We start from the raw sequence: 13,688 nt of genomic DNA on the forward strand, positions 1-13,688 counted from the left end.
ACCCGGTGATTATGACCTGAGCCAAAGTCAGCCCCTTAACCAACTGAGCCACCCAAGTGCCCCTATATGAAGGGCTTTTAAAAAAAAACATGAGAGAGAAAATGTATGCAAGAGAAAGTTTTTAAAGGACCAAGGAGTAAAAATAGACAATGTTGAAAGGAAGGAAAGAATGAAAGTTTAGGAAAGGGGAGTCAGTAAGAAAAGCTCATAATGTAGTTCAGTGAAACAATGAGGCTGTACCCTCTGCCTCTGAGACAAAAAAAAAAAAATCACTTTAGCAGGTATATTGCTTCCTCCATCTTTGACTGTTAACTTCTACTTCAGGTAGGTAGAAAGTTACAGGTAGGCATCTTTTTAAAATTTTTTTATTTAAATTCAACTTGCCTAAATAATTAACTAACTAACTAAATAAATAAATTCAATTTGCCAACGTATACTATAACACCCAGCGCTCATCCCATCAAGTGCCCTCCTTAGTGCCCATCACCCAGTTACCCCATCCCCTCCTCCTCCCCTTCCACAAAACTTTGTTTCCCAGAGTTAAGAGTCTCTCATGGTTTGTCTTCCTCTCTAATTTTTCCTCACTTAGTTTTCCTCCTTTCCCTTCTAGTCCCTTTCACTATTTCTTATATTTTGCATATGAGTGAAACCGTATGATGATTGTCCTTCTCCGACTGACTTATTTCACTCAGCATAATACCCTCCAGTTCCATCCATGTCAAGACAAATGGTAGGTATTCGTCCTTTCATTACTCAGCCATTAGAAAGGACGAATACTTACCATTTGTCCAGGTAGGCATCTTAAAGAGTGGCCAGCTCAAATGGTTTTTAAAAAGGGAAATATTGGGATCCCTGGGTGGAGCAGCGGTTTGGCGCCTGCCTTTGGCCCAGGGCGCAATCCTGGAGACCTGGGATCGAATCCCACGTCGGGCTCCCGGTGCATGGAGTCTGCTTCTCCCTCTGCTTATGTCTCTGCCTCTCTCTCTCTCTCTCTCTCTCTCTGTGACTATCATAAATAAATAAAAATTAAAAAAATAAAAAGGGAAATATTTTTAAAAATAATGTTCATAGTATCACAAAGGTAACAGGAGAATGAAGAGATCTCTTTCACATGTGAAATAGGCTTATACCACTATAATAAGGCCATTGTCTTCCACCATGTAGACATGGAGGGATGTACATCTTTTTAAAAAAGATTTTATTGATGTATTTATTTGAGAGAGAGAAAGGGCAGAGAGAGAGAGAGAGAACAAGCAGGGAAGGAACAGACAGAGGGAGAGGGGGAAGCAGGCTCCCCACTGAGAAGGGATCCCAACCTGAGCCAAAGGTAGACACTTAACCAGATGCTTAACCAACTGAGCCACCCAGGTGCCCCAGGCATGCACATCTTAAAATTCTAGTGAAAATCCAATCAGCACATAGTTGGGAATCCTTTTGTCTATCTAAATGATTAGATACAGGAATTGTTGTCACCTCTTTCACAGCTGAGATATGAGCATACTGTTGCCTCTGCTGAGCTCTGAGGCACAGCCAAGGATGATCAGGAGCACTTTCATGGTGTCTCCAGCATAGTTAGTGCACTACTGGCATCCCCACATAGAGAAGAGGCCAGGTTCTCATCATTCTCATTGGGCAGGATGGAGGGATGCAGTTTTTCCCTTCTCCCAGAAGACCACTCTGTTTCCCTGAGTATAGCTTTAACTATACAAGATAATACCATAAAAGCCATTGTCCTGCCTCTCCATCACATCTCTTTCTCAAGGTTTCTCCACCTTGCCACTACTGACATTTTGGACCAGATAATGCTGTGTTGTGGGAGCTCTCCTTTGCCTTGTAGAATGTTTAACAGCATCCCTGGCCTTGATCCACTAGATGACAGGAACAACCAACCCTCCTCTGCCACATCTGTAACCACCACCATGTCTGCAGACATTTGCATATGTCCTCCAGGGGACCAAATTGCCTCCCACTTGAGACCCCACTACTTATCCTCTCCAGTTCCTCGCTACAACTCCATATGCCTCTCCTCCTATTGGGCACAAAAAAACCCCTAGAATCTATCTTGGATTACTTTGTCATTTCTACTATTTTAAAAATAAATATTTTCTTGTGTTTCTTTAAGTTTCTTCAAAGATAAAACAAATGATACTACCAGTGACCAGAAACTACACCCAGGACAAAAACAAAATTGAAATGATTATGATTAGAAGTGCTAAAATAGTAATATGTGGGAAGATGGGACTTGGTACTGACCTCATCTGCTTACAACGCAGAAAAATCCTCCCTCTACCCTCTGTTAGAAATAATGGATTTTGAGTCATGTTTACCAACAGTGCTAGAGCCATTCTTGCTGCCTGCTTTAGCTTCCCTAATTTCTCACTTCATGTCATTGCCTCCATATGCCCATGAGCAGGGCAGCCCACATTCTGCAGCTGACAAGTCTGCAAGCCCCCAGTTGAGGGCCCTGCTTCTCCATGGCGTCTGCTCCTAATCTCATTTCTGTATTTTTCCATTGCCAACAAGATCCCGAGGCATTTTTTAACCTCTTCCTCACTGGCTGCCACCGCCACTGCTACCACTCTTTGCCCAGCAGTCCTACCTCCCAGGGAAACTTTTACCTGCATCTCATTTGTTCCATTCGCCTGGAGAGTCATCCTTGCCAACTGCCGACTAGAGGTGCCACTGGTGTTTCTGAAGCCAGTGGCCCTAAGGACCTGGTGAGGACCAAGACCCCAACCAACACTCCTTCTCAAAACCTTGCCCTTCCTTAGATTTTGAACTTTCCAGGCTCAAAGTAACTTCTGTCACCTCATTGGCAGCAGAGACGTTTCATGCTGCCACATATTTTTCTGCAACAGTGGAGCAGAAAATAGTGCTCAATGTTGCCCATTCTTGATCCCCTGCTCCTTTGAGAATAGTCTGAAGAGTAGCAGGTGTTATCGTTCTGAAATTTCAACCTATTTCTTGCATAGGCTTCTTTAATATGTGTAAGGCCAGTACTATTTGCCAGATAGAAGTGTCTGCCTTCCTTTTTCTTTCTCTCTCAGTAGTCGATTTTTCTAGCATACTCCTCTAGACTTGACCTTTGTGGGGGCCCTTCTGTAATGATGCATACTTTCAGGAAGTGTACACCATCTTTCTGCTTCTTTCCCAAAGATGTTGTCCAGATGTCTGGTGTAGGAAGTGTAGCTTATGTTCTTATTCCTCTATGTGTCAGCAGTATGGGCATCACCTAAAGAGATTATTAGAAATGCAGATTCTCAGGCCCCACCCCAGGCCTACCAAATTGGAATCTATATTTTCACAAGATCTCCAGTGCTTTATAAGCACTTTCAAGTTTAGGGAACAGTGGCTTCCTTGACCTCATGGAGGTGGAATAAAGTCATGGTGCTTGGATGAAATGTCTTCTGCCTCCTCTGATCTCCAGAGAGCTGTCCTTATCTCCACTAAGATAGTACTTGGCCAATTGGGCTTTCACAGTTGAATTCAACCATCAGTCCAGTGACTCCTGGCCCATTCTCACTGAGCTTAGAGCCCTCTGGCTTTCCCATTCCACCTCAATTCTGGTTGCCTGCTCCATAACACTCAGGGTGGAGCCATCGCACCTCCTCCCCAGTGACTCCTATTGGCAAGCTTCCCAGCTAGACTCTCAGCCCTTTCTGGGCATGTCCATCACATAGGAACCAAGAGTGGCTTAAGAAAGCAAAACCTCAAGGAGAAATAGGAAGAGGTTGGTAAAAAAGGTACAAACTTTAGCTACAAGATGAATAAAGTCTGAATGGCTAATGGAAAACATGGTGACTATAGTTGACAGCACTGTATATAATTGAAATTTGCTAAAAGCAGAACTTAAAATGTTTTCAACAACAACAAAATATAAATATGTTGGGTGATGGATGTGTTAATTAACTAAATGGGGGGTCCTTTCATAATACACATATACCAAATCACCACGATGTACACTTTAACTATGTTACAATTTTATAGGTCAGTTATATACATCACTAACAGTGAAATTAAGAAGAAGTGGGGGTGGGATAGGAAAGGAAGGAAGGAGGGACAGACAGACCAACCTTGCTCTGCTTGACCATACTATATTGCAGAGTTTCTGGGCCATGTCCCCAGTGCGGAGAAGGAGGCAGCAAATGAGGGGCAGCCTGAAATCTCTTTCTAGAGTCCTAAATGGGGAGCAGAGCAATAGTTCTTTTCTCTCTGTGCTAACTTCACTTGTCTGAAGCAACCAAGGCCCAAAGTAAGAAAAACGTGAAGCCTCATCTGATTTCTTTGCTCTCCAGCCTCTCCCACCATCCTTCCACATTCCCACCATCTCTGAGCTATAAAAGGAGTGAACTCTACTCCCCAAACTAACTTTCCTTAGGTCATATCTTCCTTCTTTCTGAGTCCATATAACTCTTCTTGGTGGAGTAGGGTATCTCCAGTACACTAAGGGAGAGTTTTCTGAGCTAAGTATTCCAGTCTGCTGCTACACAAAAAGGAAGGTTAAATTTCTGGACGTTCTCAAGCCAGTTGTATGGCTTGCAAAGAATACTGTGTTGGCTGTGTCATCCTATTTTTGAATGACAGGTGCTTAATATTACTTGGGTATTTATTGTGGCATTTCTCCTGTTAAAAATTCTAACCTCCTCTCCCCTAGTTCCATCCCCAAGCAGGTAGACGACTATGGAAGACTAGAGCAGAGTTCTTGTACCTAGGAGGTAAAAAATGAGAAAATAATATAAAGTTTTGAAACAATAGCCCTGTTGCATAATGGCTGTTTCACATCTGTTAAGCCCCAAAAGTAAGCACAACAGAAGAGAGGTCTCCAGACCTACATCTAGAAGATATACTCACTGTAAAAAAAATGTAAAATACAGAAAAATATGTAATATATAGAATGAAACAGCCTAATAAACATGGGGAGAAGGCATGAACATTTCACTGAAGACATACAGATGGCAAATAAGCACATGAAAAAACTGCTTAATATTATTAGTCATTAGGGAAATACAAAGTAAACCACAATGAGATACCACTACACACCCAGTAAAATAGCTAGAATTTAAATAATTTAATTTAAATCAGTATTTTCAAGGACTTGAAGCAGCTAGAATTCAGACATTTCAGGTTGGAGTATAAAATTGTAGAACCACTGTGGAAAACAGTTTGCTTACTTAAGTTACCATATGATCCAGCCATCCCTCTTCTGGATATGTGCCCCCCAAAAATGAGAATATGTGACTTCTAGCAGCATTATTCATAATAGCAAAAAAAAAAACCCTGCAAACAACCTAAATGCCCTTCAGTGGGCAAATGGATAAAAAATAGCACATCCCATTCTATAGAATATTACATAGTAAGAAAAAGGAATAAACAATTGTTGCAGATGACAATATTGATGAATCTCAAAATAAATATGCTAAATGAAGGAAGCCAGACCAAAAGAGAAAGAGAGAGAACATCCTGCTTGATTCCATTTATAGCAAACTCTAGAAAATGCGAGCAGTTTATAGTGACAGCTGATCAGTGGTTGCCTGGCAGACAGGGAGAACTAGAGAGAGGAATGAAGTATAAGGGGGAACAAGGAAACTTTTGGGGGTGGTGGAAATGTTTATCTTGATTGTGGTGTTGGTTTCATGGGTTTGTACATATGTCAAAAGTGAACAAGTGGTATGTATTAAATATCTGTGGTTTTACTGTACTCCAATCATATTTTGATAAAATTGTTTTAAAGCTATCTGACTTCTCTTTCATTTACTTTTATGATCAGGTCAGCATTCTCATACTTTTGTAAAGATTCCTGCCAAAAAATCATCAGTCTTCATATCTTCTCAGCATGACATACAGAAAAATAAAACAGAACAAAAGGTAGATGCTCTGTATTGATCATTCATTTACCTTGTTAACTGCTATTTCTATGGGATATCCTCCTGGCATGATACTGACCGGTTAGAGTTATGGGGTCCTATACAGGTCTGGATCCTCTTCCTAGCAGAGAAGGCTCTGAGTCAGCTTCATGTTAAATGTACCATATGGTTTAGCAGAAACTGACATAAATATTTGATGATAGTGATGATAGCTAATGTTTACTAAGAACTTGCTGTGGACCAGGGCCTGTATGAAGACAGAAGGGAAAGGGGCAAAACAGTTGACATAGGATACAGAGATGGAAAAGACATCATCACTACTCTTGAGAACTCACTGTCCAGGGATTAGACACATATAAACAAAAATCCTGGGGATGCTGGGTGGCTCGGTCGGTTAAGCGTCTGCCTTCTGCTCAGGTCATGATCCCAAGGTCCGGAGGTTGAGTCCCATATCCGGCTCCCTGCTCTGTGGGGAGTCTGCTTGTCCCTCTCCCTCTGTGCTCTTCCCTACTTCTCTCTCTCAAATAAATAAAGTATTTTTAAGTCATTACCATAAAATAAGAGAAGAGTTTTGATTTGTACAAAATGCAGTGGGAGCACAAAGGATTTAGAGACTAGTCCTGCCTAGAAGTTTCCAGATGAACAGATGTAGGCTACAGTGAAGCAGTATTACAGGCAGATGTGAAAGTTTTAAGTGAAAGCAGCACTATGAGCCAGCAAAGCCAGGGCAGTGCAGGAGAGGAGACTGGAAAGGTAGGTTGCTGCCAAGGCTTTGTATGCCTTGTTGGAGATTGCATTTATCTTCTCTATAGTAGAGAGCCATTGCTGATTTTTTAGTAGAGATGTGACATAAGAATAAAATGGGTCTTAAAAAGATAATCTGGGGGCAACCAGCCGGCTCGGTTGGAAGACATGACTCTTGATCTCAGGGGTCATGATTTCAGGCCCCACTTTGGGTGCAGAGATAACTCAAATAAAAGCAATTAAAAGAGAGACAGAGAGAAGTCTTTAAAAAATCAAAAATAAATAAAAAGATCATCTGATTAAAGTGTGTGACATAGATGCAGTGTTTGAGACAGAGGAGATTAGAGGGAAGACTTGGGTCTACTGGGATGGTCCAGATAAAAATAAGGCAGTGGCAATGAGGGTGAGCCACAGGCCACAGATTTAAGACATTTCAGAATCAGACTATGTCAGAATTTGGTGACTTAATAGATGTGTAGATTGAGAGAGTGGGAGAGGATGAGGATGTGGATGATGATTTAATTTTTGTATATAGGTTCTCTTTTTTATTTTATTTATTTATTTTTTTACTGGAGTTCAATTTGCCAACATATAGCATAACACCCAGTGCTCATCCCACCAAGTGCCCCCCCTCAGTGCCCATCACCCAGTCACCCCAACCCCCCGCCCACCTCCCTTACCACTACCCCTTGTTCATTTCCCAGAGTTAGGTGTCTCTCATGTTTTGTCATATATATAGTTCTCTTGAAGTGGGATGTCTTTTCTCTGTGCTCCTGTAGTGCTCAGGCTTGCCTCTTTCTCAGAACTCATTATCCTGTATCATATTTTTTTGTCTGCTTTACTGGATGATAAACTTCTTGAGTTCAGGAATTTTATATCCTATTTAAATTCTAAGCAATGTGCTAATTATATTGGATTGGATTGGCCCTATCTGAAATAAATGGAATAACTCTAAGCTTTCTAGAAGGGATCATTGGATGATTTGGTTAAGTCTTTAGCCAAAAAATATGGAGACAGAGGAAAAGCAAGTTTGGAAAGATGGGACTGCATGAGCACATGATAATAAGCTTCATTTTGAACAGGTTAGTTTAGGTACATGTGAGAGATACTCATCAAAGAGGTTGATCTTATGTATTAGCATTGAGACCAGAGCTTAGAAGAGAGAGGTAAGGGGTGGGGAACAAAGGGGGACACTGTATCAATCTGATTGCTCTATAGCCAGCAAGTCTCTTTTAGAAGCTTAATTACTAATGAATGTTTTTTTCTTGAATGTTAAACCATACAGAAAGATAAAGAAATGACTAAAACAGCACATACTCTAAGTGATGAAGGTAAGAAATGAACAATATTTATGATTGCTCTGTTATCTTTCAGTTACATAATTATAGTTTTGTCATAGTTTTCCAAGTTATGCTTTTTTCCCATGATTATAAAATCTGTGATTTTTTTGATAAAGGAAGATATAAAGATTATTCATGGTTATAAATGTTAGTATCCCACATTTGAGTGATTGCTAGGTGAATAGGCCCTTTGGAATTTGCAAAGCAGGAAGAAGTTAGAGTCTCCGCTGGGGCTGCCTATACTGATAGGCAAAGTAAGTTTCTGAAGTACTGTGATTTGTGCAAAGAATTCTCCCCAGGAAAGCCTCTATCCTCCAATGCCACCCTTTATCCCCAGACATAAAAATACATCCAGCTTCCACCTCCACAGCTAGACTAGAGGTTAGCTAATTCTCTGTCCGTCTCAGCAAAAGATTCCCATGCATATTCCATACACACATCAAGAGTGCTAGGCCATTTCTGCCTGGGTGGCCAATCAGCATCTCAAATCCAGTATGCACAAAACCAAATTCATCATCTTCCAGTCACCCCTAAACCTGTTCTCTGTTCCTCTTTTTAGGCACAAAGCCAGAGTCAGCTTCGACTCCTTCCTGTTGCCCATGTTCTTATATCCAAAAGTTATCATGTTTTGTCCAATCTGCCTCCTTTAACTATCTCAAAATCTTCCCCTCCTTTCCATTCACACCACCCATGCCCTTAACTACTGCAATAACATGCCTCCAGTCTCTTTCCTCCTATTAATATATCCTATAGTGGGTTGTGAATGTAATCTTCTCGAAATACAGTTTTGAGCATTATAATTCCTCTATTCAAAAGTCCTTGGTGGGTCCCTCTTGCCTACTGAATAAAGTGCAAACCAGCTCATTCTGGGGCAGGAGGAGTGGTGGGAAATTAAGCTGACAGAGTAATTTAGGGTCACAAGTTAGGGAATTCAGGCTTGTCCCAGACAGTAGTAGTGAGACACTGGAAGGCATCGTATATTTGGAGATACTGCCTTTACTTGCATGAAGAAATATATCCCTGACTGTGGTAATTCCAGACATTATGGCAGTAAGAACTATTATCATTTTTTCATATTAAAAGGTACCTTTTCTTCCCCCCGCCCCCAGGAATTAAAAATAACTCACTTCAAGCTCCAGGAGTTTCTGCTAAAACAGCAAATGTCCCCAGACATTCCATACAGACTATTTTGAAACAAGAGGCAAGTAACATTTCTTTTGTCCCAGATACAGACAGAGCAAATGAAGTATGAAATTATGATCAATATGGGTATAACACAATTTCATTCATTGAAAGAAAATTCAGAGCAGCCTTATTCCCTGAAATTAACCCCCCATAGTAATATTTTATAAAAACTGAAATGCAAACCCACCGTAATGATGCTGTGCTACTTCAGACTTCCAAAGCTTATAGCTGCCAGTTATGTTAGTGTTGTCATACTGTAAGTATAGGGACGATCAGTGACAAGTTGTAAGCCAGCAAAAGTAGTAGGACTGAGACTTTAAATGTGTTAAACAGATCCAAAGTTTGAATGTTATTTTTGCCTCAATTTAATAGAGATTTACCGGAAGCAACTTGATTGCTCCCACTTAGCCCTTAGGTTAAAGGCTCCCTAAATGATGAGCTCCAAGAGCTTCAAAGTACAGACTTGTGTCCTGCAGAGAAAGCAACAAATCGGGCTTTGAGAATCATTTTCTTCTAGTGCTGATGGGTTGTGTCAAGATAGCCATGCTGCCTTGCCCTGTCCCCTTTGTGACCAGTGATCACTCATCTGATGGGGGAAGTTGGCAGCATTCAGGGTGCAGCCTCTGGTCACAACATAGATTGCCTTTGTAGACTGCCAGATTGTCATTTTAAGAATCAAATCCATATCCCTGGCTCTATTAGCACTGCATTAACTGACTCAGCTGTTCTAAAAAGTTAACATGCTTTGAAAGAGAGGTCATCAAGCAGGAAATTCACCAAAATCTTCCCAAAAGTCTACCATCACAACTAAGGGAGAAAGTAGCATCATTTGCAATGTCCTACATGAAATGCATACTAAGCAGCAGGCTCAATTATATATAGCTGCTCAAATGTAGCATATTAGCCACAATATGCTTCTCCATATATGCAAATATTTATCAGACACCTGCTGTGTACAGGGCACTGTATCACTCTGTCAACATCCATAATTGGTATGCTTAGTTTCTGAAGAAAAGAAACTTAACTGCTTTGAGATAGTTTAGTAGTCGTACATCAGGAATTACTTTTCTTACTAGCCTCACTATAGACCAGGAAAAAAGTATGCCCTGAATGTAACATTGATGACAAACCTCATACTACATACTTTGCCCCAAAAAGTCAATAAATAAATTTAGACTTTTTAAAGGTGGCTTTAAAATACATGTGAACAATATGAATACATCAGATGGCTACATTTATTTTGAGATTTATTTTGATTTATTTTGAGAAATAGCATGACCACTTTTATTTACAATAGAATATGCTACTATTTCCCAACTTATCTCACCCATTCCATCAGTGTCAGAAAATGTACTTCCAGTGGCTTCTGTTAGCTCTCATATCTGGGCAAAAATAAAGTCTACTGTGTTAGATTTATCTTTCTATACAATTATCTAAGCAGGTAGAGCTCTTGGCCAAATCAAACAGTCACATCCTGTATGAGCGCTCTGCCTTCCAGCTTTCTAAAATCATGTCCCCTATAGCTAACTTTGTTTAAAGACCACACATAATCTTTTTAGCTGCTCAGTTGATTACCTTCCATGCTGCTCAATGCATTCTTCAGTTAATTTTAGAATAACAATGGATTCTACAAACCTGTGAATTCTGTAAATAATACATGTACTATAAACCAAGTAAAACATGTACTTTTATCACAAGTGGACTTTTAAAGTCATTTTCTTAAATGTGTTATTTTAAATGTGAGAAATAGCCAATGTTCAAATTCTTTTGAAGCTCCTTCGAGGATTTTTATTGTTTTTTTTTTCTTGTGGCATAAATAGGTGACATATGCTGATTCTAATGATAAAAGGGCCAAGAAATCAAGCTTTACCAATGAGTCAGGTAAACATTAGCAACAGTTAAGTAAATCCTGCAATCTACTAACCCATTCATTCCACTAACATTTATTGAGCTTCTGCTACATGACAGCATTATGCTAATTACTGCGTACATGCAACGTAGAAAAGTCATGGTCCCTATCCTCGGTTTTACAGTTTAGTGGGGGAACACTAATGCCAATAATCACAACCCATGATGATAAGTGTAATGGAGATATGTACGTAGTTCAGTGGAAGCATAGGGAAGCCAGGGAAACTTTTACAGAAGAAGCCACAATTGGGCTAAGACATGAAGGATAAGAAATAATTTTCTAAGCAGATGAATGGAAGGAGAACCTTCCAGGAAAAGGAATAGATTTACCAAGACAGCAGATCATTGTATGTTTTCAGAAATACAAATTTTCTTAGAATTGCTTTATCTAAAAGTTCAAGTTAGAGAATTACAGGAAATGAAGCTAGACTGCTAGAGAAGGGTTAGATCATTACATTTCTGGTAGGCCATGCCAAGAAATCTTTTATCCTGTTATTGAAGGGCAACTATCGAAGAATATTGGCAGGGGTGTAATATAATCAGAATTTGTCTTTTCTACAAAGGGAAAAAAGAATTAGAGGCGAGAAGACAATAAAAATAATGGCATTTATTGAACACTTACTATATGCCAGTTAACCATGCAAAACTCTTTATATCCTCTCATTTAACCCTCCCAACAATTTAATGAGGACAGAAGTATTTTTATTTACCATTTTGCATACAAATAAACTAAGTCTCAGAGTGGAGAATTACCCTGCCAAAGGTTTCCCAGTGTATGTGACAAAACCAAGGTTTTAGCCCAGGTCTGTTGTACTCAACCAATTCTAGCTGTGATGCCATGCTGCTGCTTACTACCATCCAAGAGACTGTTAAAATAGTCAAGGCTAGACCACAGCAAATATCATTCTCAATGGGGAAACACTAGGAGCCTTTCCCCTAAGATCAGGAACATGACACGGATGTCCACTCTCACCACTGCTATTCAACATAGTATTAGAAGTCCTATAAAAAAAAAAAAGAAGTCCTAGCCTCATCAATCAGACAACAAAAAGAAATAAAAAGGCATTCAAATTGGCAAAGAAGAAGTCAAACTCTCCCTCTTTGCAGATGACATGATACTGTACATAGAAAATCCAAAAGACTTCACCCCAAGATTGCTAGAACTCATACAGCAGTTTGGTAGCGTGGCAGGATACAAAATCAATGCCCAGAAATCAGTGGCATTTCTATACACTAACAATGAAACTGAAGAAAGAGAAATTAAGGAGTCAATCCTATTTACAATTGCACCCAAAAGCATAAGATACCTAGGAATAAACCTAACCAAAGAGGTAAAGGATCTATACCCTAAAAACTACAGAACACTTCTGAAAGAAATTGAAGACACAGGGATAGAAAAATATTCCATGCTCATGATTGGAAGAATTAATATTGTGAAAATGTCAATTCTACCCAGGGCAATTTACACATTTAATACAATCTCCATCAAAATACCATGGATTTTCTTCAGAGGGTTGGAACAAATAATCTTAAGATTTGTGTGGAATCAGAAAACACCCGGAATAGCCAGAGGAATACTGAAAAAGAAAACCAGAGCCAGGTGCATCACAATGGCAGATTTCAAGTTGTACTGCAAAGTTGTGATCATCAAGACAGTATGGTACTGGCACAAAAACAGACACATAGATCAATGGAACAGAATAGAGAACCCAGAAATGGGCCCTCAACTCTATGGTCAACTAATATTTGACAAAGCAGGAAAGACTATCCCCTGAAAAAAGGACAGTCTCTTCAATAAATGGTGCTGGGAAAATTGGATAGCCACATGCAGAAGAATGAAATTAGACCATTCTCTTACACCATACACCAAGATAAACTCAAAATGGATGAAAGATCTAAATGTGAGACAAGAGTCCATCAAAATCCTAGAGGAGAACACAGGCAACACCCTTTTTGAACTCGGCCATAGCAACTTCTTGCAAGATACATCCATGAAGGCAAGGGAAACAAAAGCAAAAATGAATTATTGGGACTTCTTCAAGATAAAAAGCTTCTGCACAGCAAAAGAAACAGTCAACAAAACTAAAAGACAACCTACAGAATGGGAGAAGATATTTGCAAATGACCTATCAGACAAAGGGCTTGTATCCAAGATCTGTAAAGAACTTATTAAACTCAACAGCAAAGAAACAATCCAATATTGAAACGGGCAAAAGACATGAACAGAGATCTCACAGAGGAAGACATAGACATGGCCAACATGCACATGAGAAAATGCTCCGCATCACTGGCCATCAGGGAAATATAAACCAAGACCACAATGAGATACCACCTCACACCAGTGAGAATGGGGAAAATTAACAAGACAGGAAACAACAAATGTTGGAGAGGATGTGGAGGAAGGGGAACCCTCCTACACTGTTGGTGGGAATGTGAACTGGTGCAGCCTCTCTGGAAAGCTGTGTGGAGGTTCCTCAAAGAGTTAAAAATAGATCTGCCCTACGACCCAGCAATTGCACTGCTAGGGATTTACCCCAGAGATACAGATGCAGTGAAAAGCTGAGACACCTGCACCCCAATGTTTATAGCAGCAATATTCACAACAGCCAAACTGTGGAAGGAGCCTCGGTGTCCATCGAAAGATGAG

At 40.0% G+C, this 13,688-nt stretch overlaps 1 protein-coding gene across 1 annotated transcript in view; it reads left to right on the forward strand.

The window, feature by feature from the left end:
- The window catches only part of LOC140628416 (fibrous sheath-interacting protein 2-like), a 75,231-nt gene that overhangs the window by 14,305 nt on the left and 47,238 nt on the right, over positions 1–13,688 (forward strand). The window contains exons 9-12 of the mRNA XM_072817791.1: positions 5,768–5,865; positions 7,894–7,939; positions 9,058–9,149; positions 10,954–11,014. Coding sequence (XP_072673892.1) covers positions 5,768–5,865; positions 7,894–7,939; positions 9,058–9,149; positions 10,954–11,014 — 297 coding nt within the window. The remainder of the gene's footprint in view (positions 1–5,767; positions 5,866–7,893; positions 7,940–9,057; positions 9,150–10,953; positions 11,015–13,688) is intronic.

Source organism: Canis lupus, chromosome X (genome assembly GCF_048164855.1).
Source record: "Canis lupus baileyi chromosome X, mCanLup2.hap1, whole genome shotgun sequence".
In the NCBI taxonomy this organism is placed as follows: domain Eukaryota; kingdom Metazoa; phylum Chordata; class Mammalia; order Carnivora; family Canidae; genus Canis; species Canis lupus.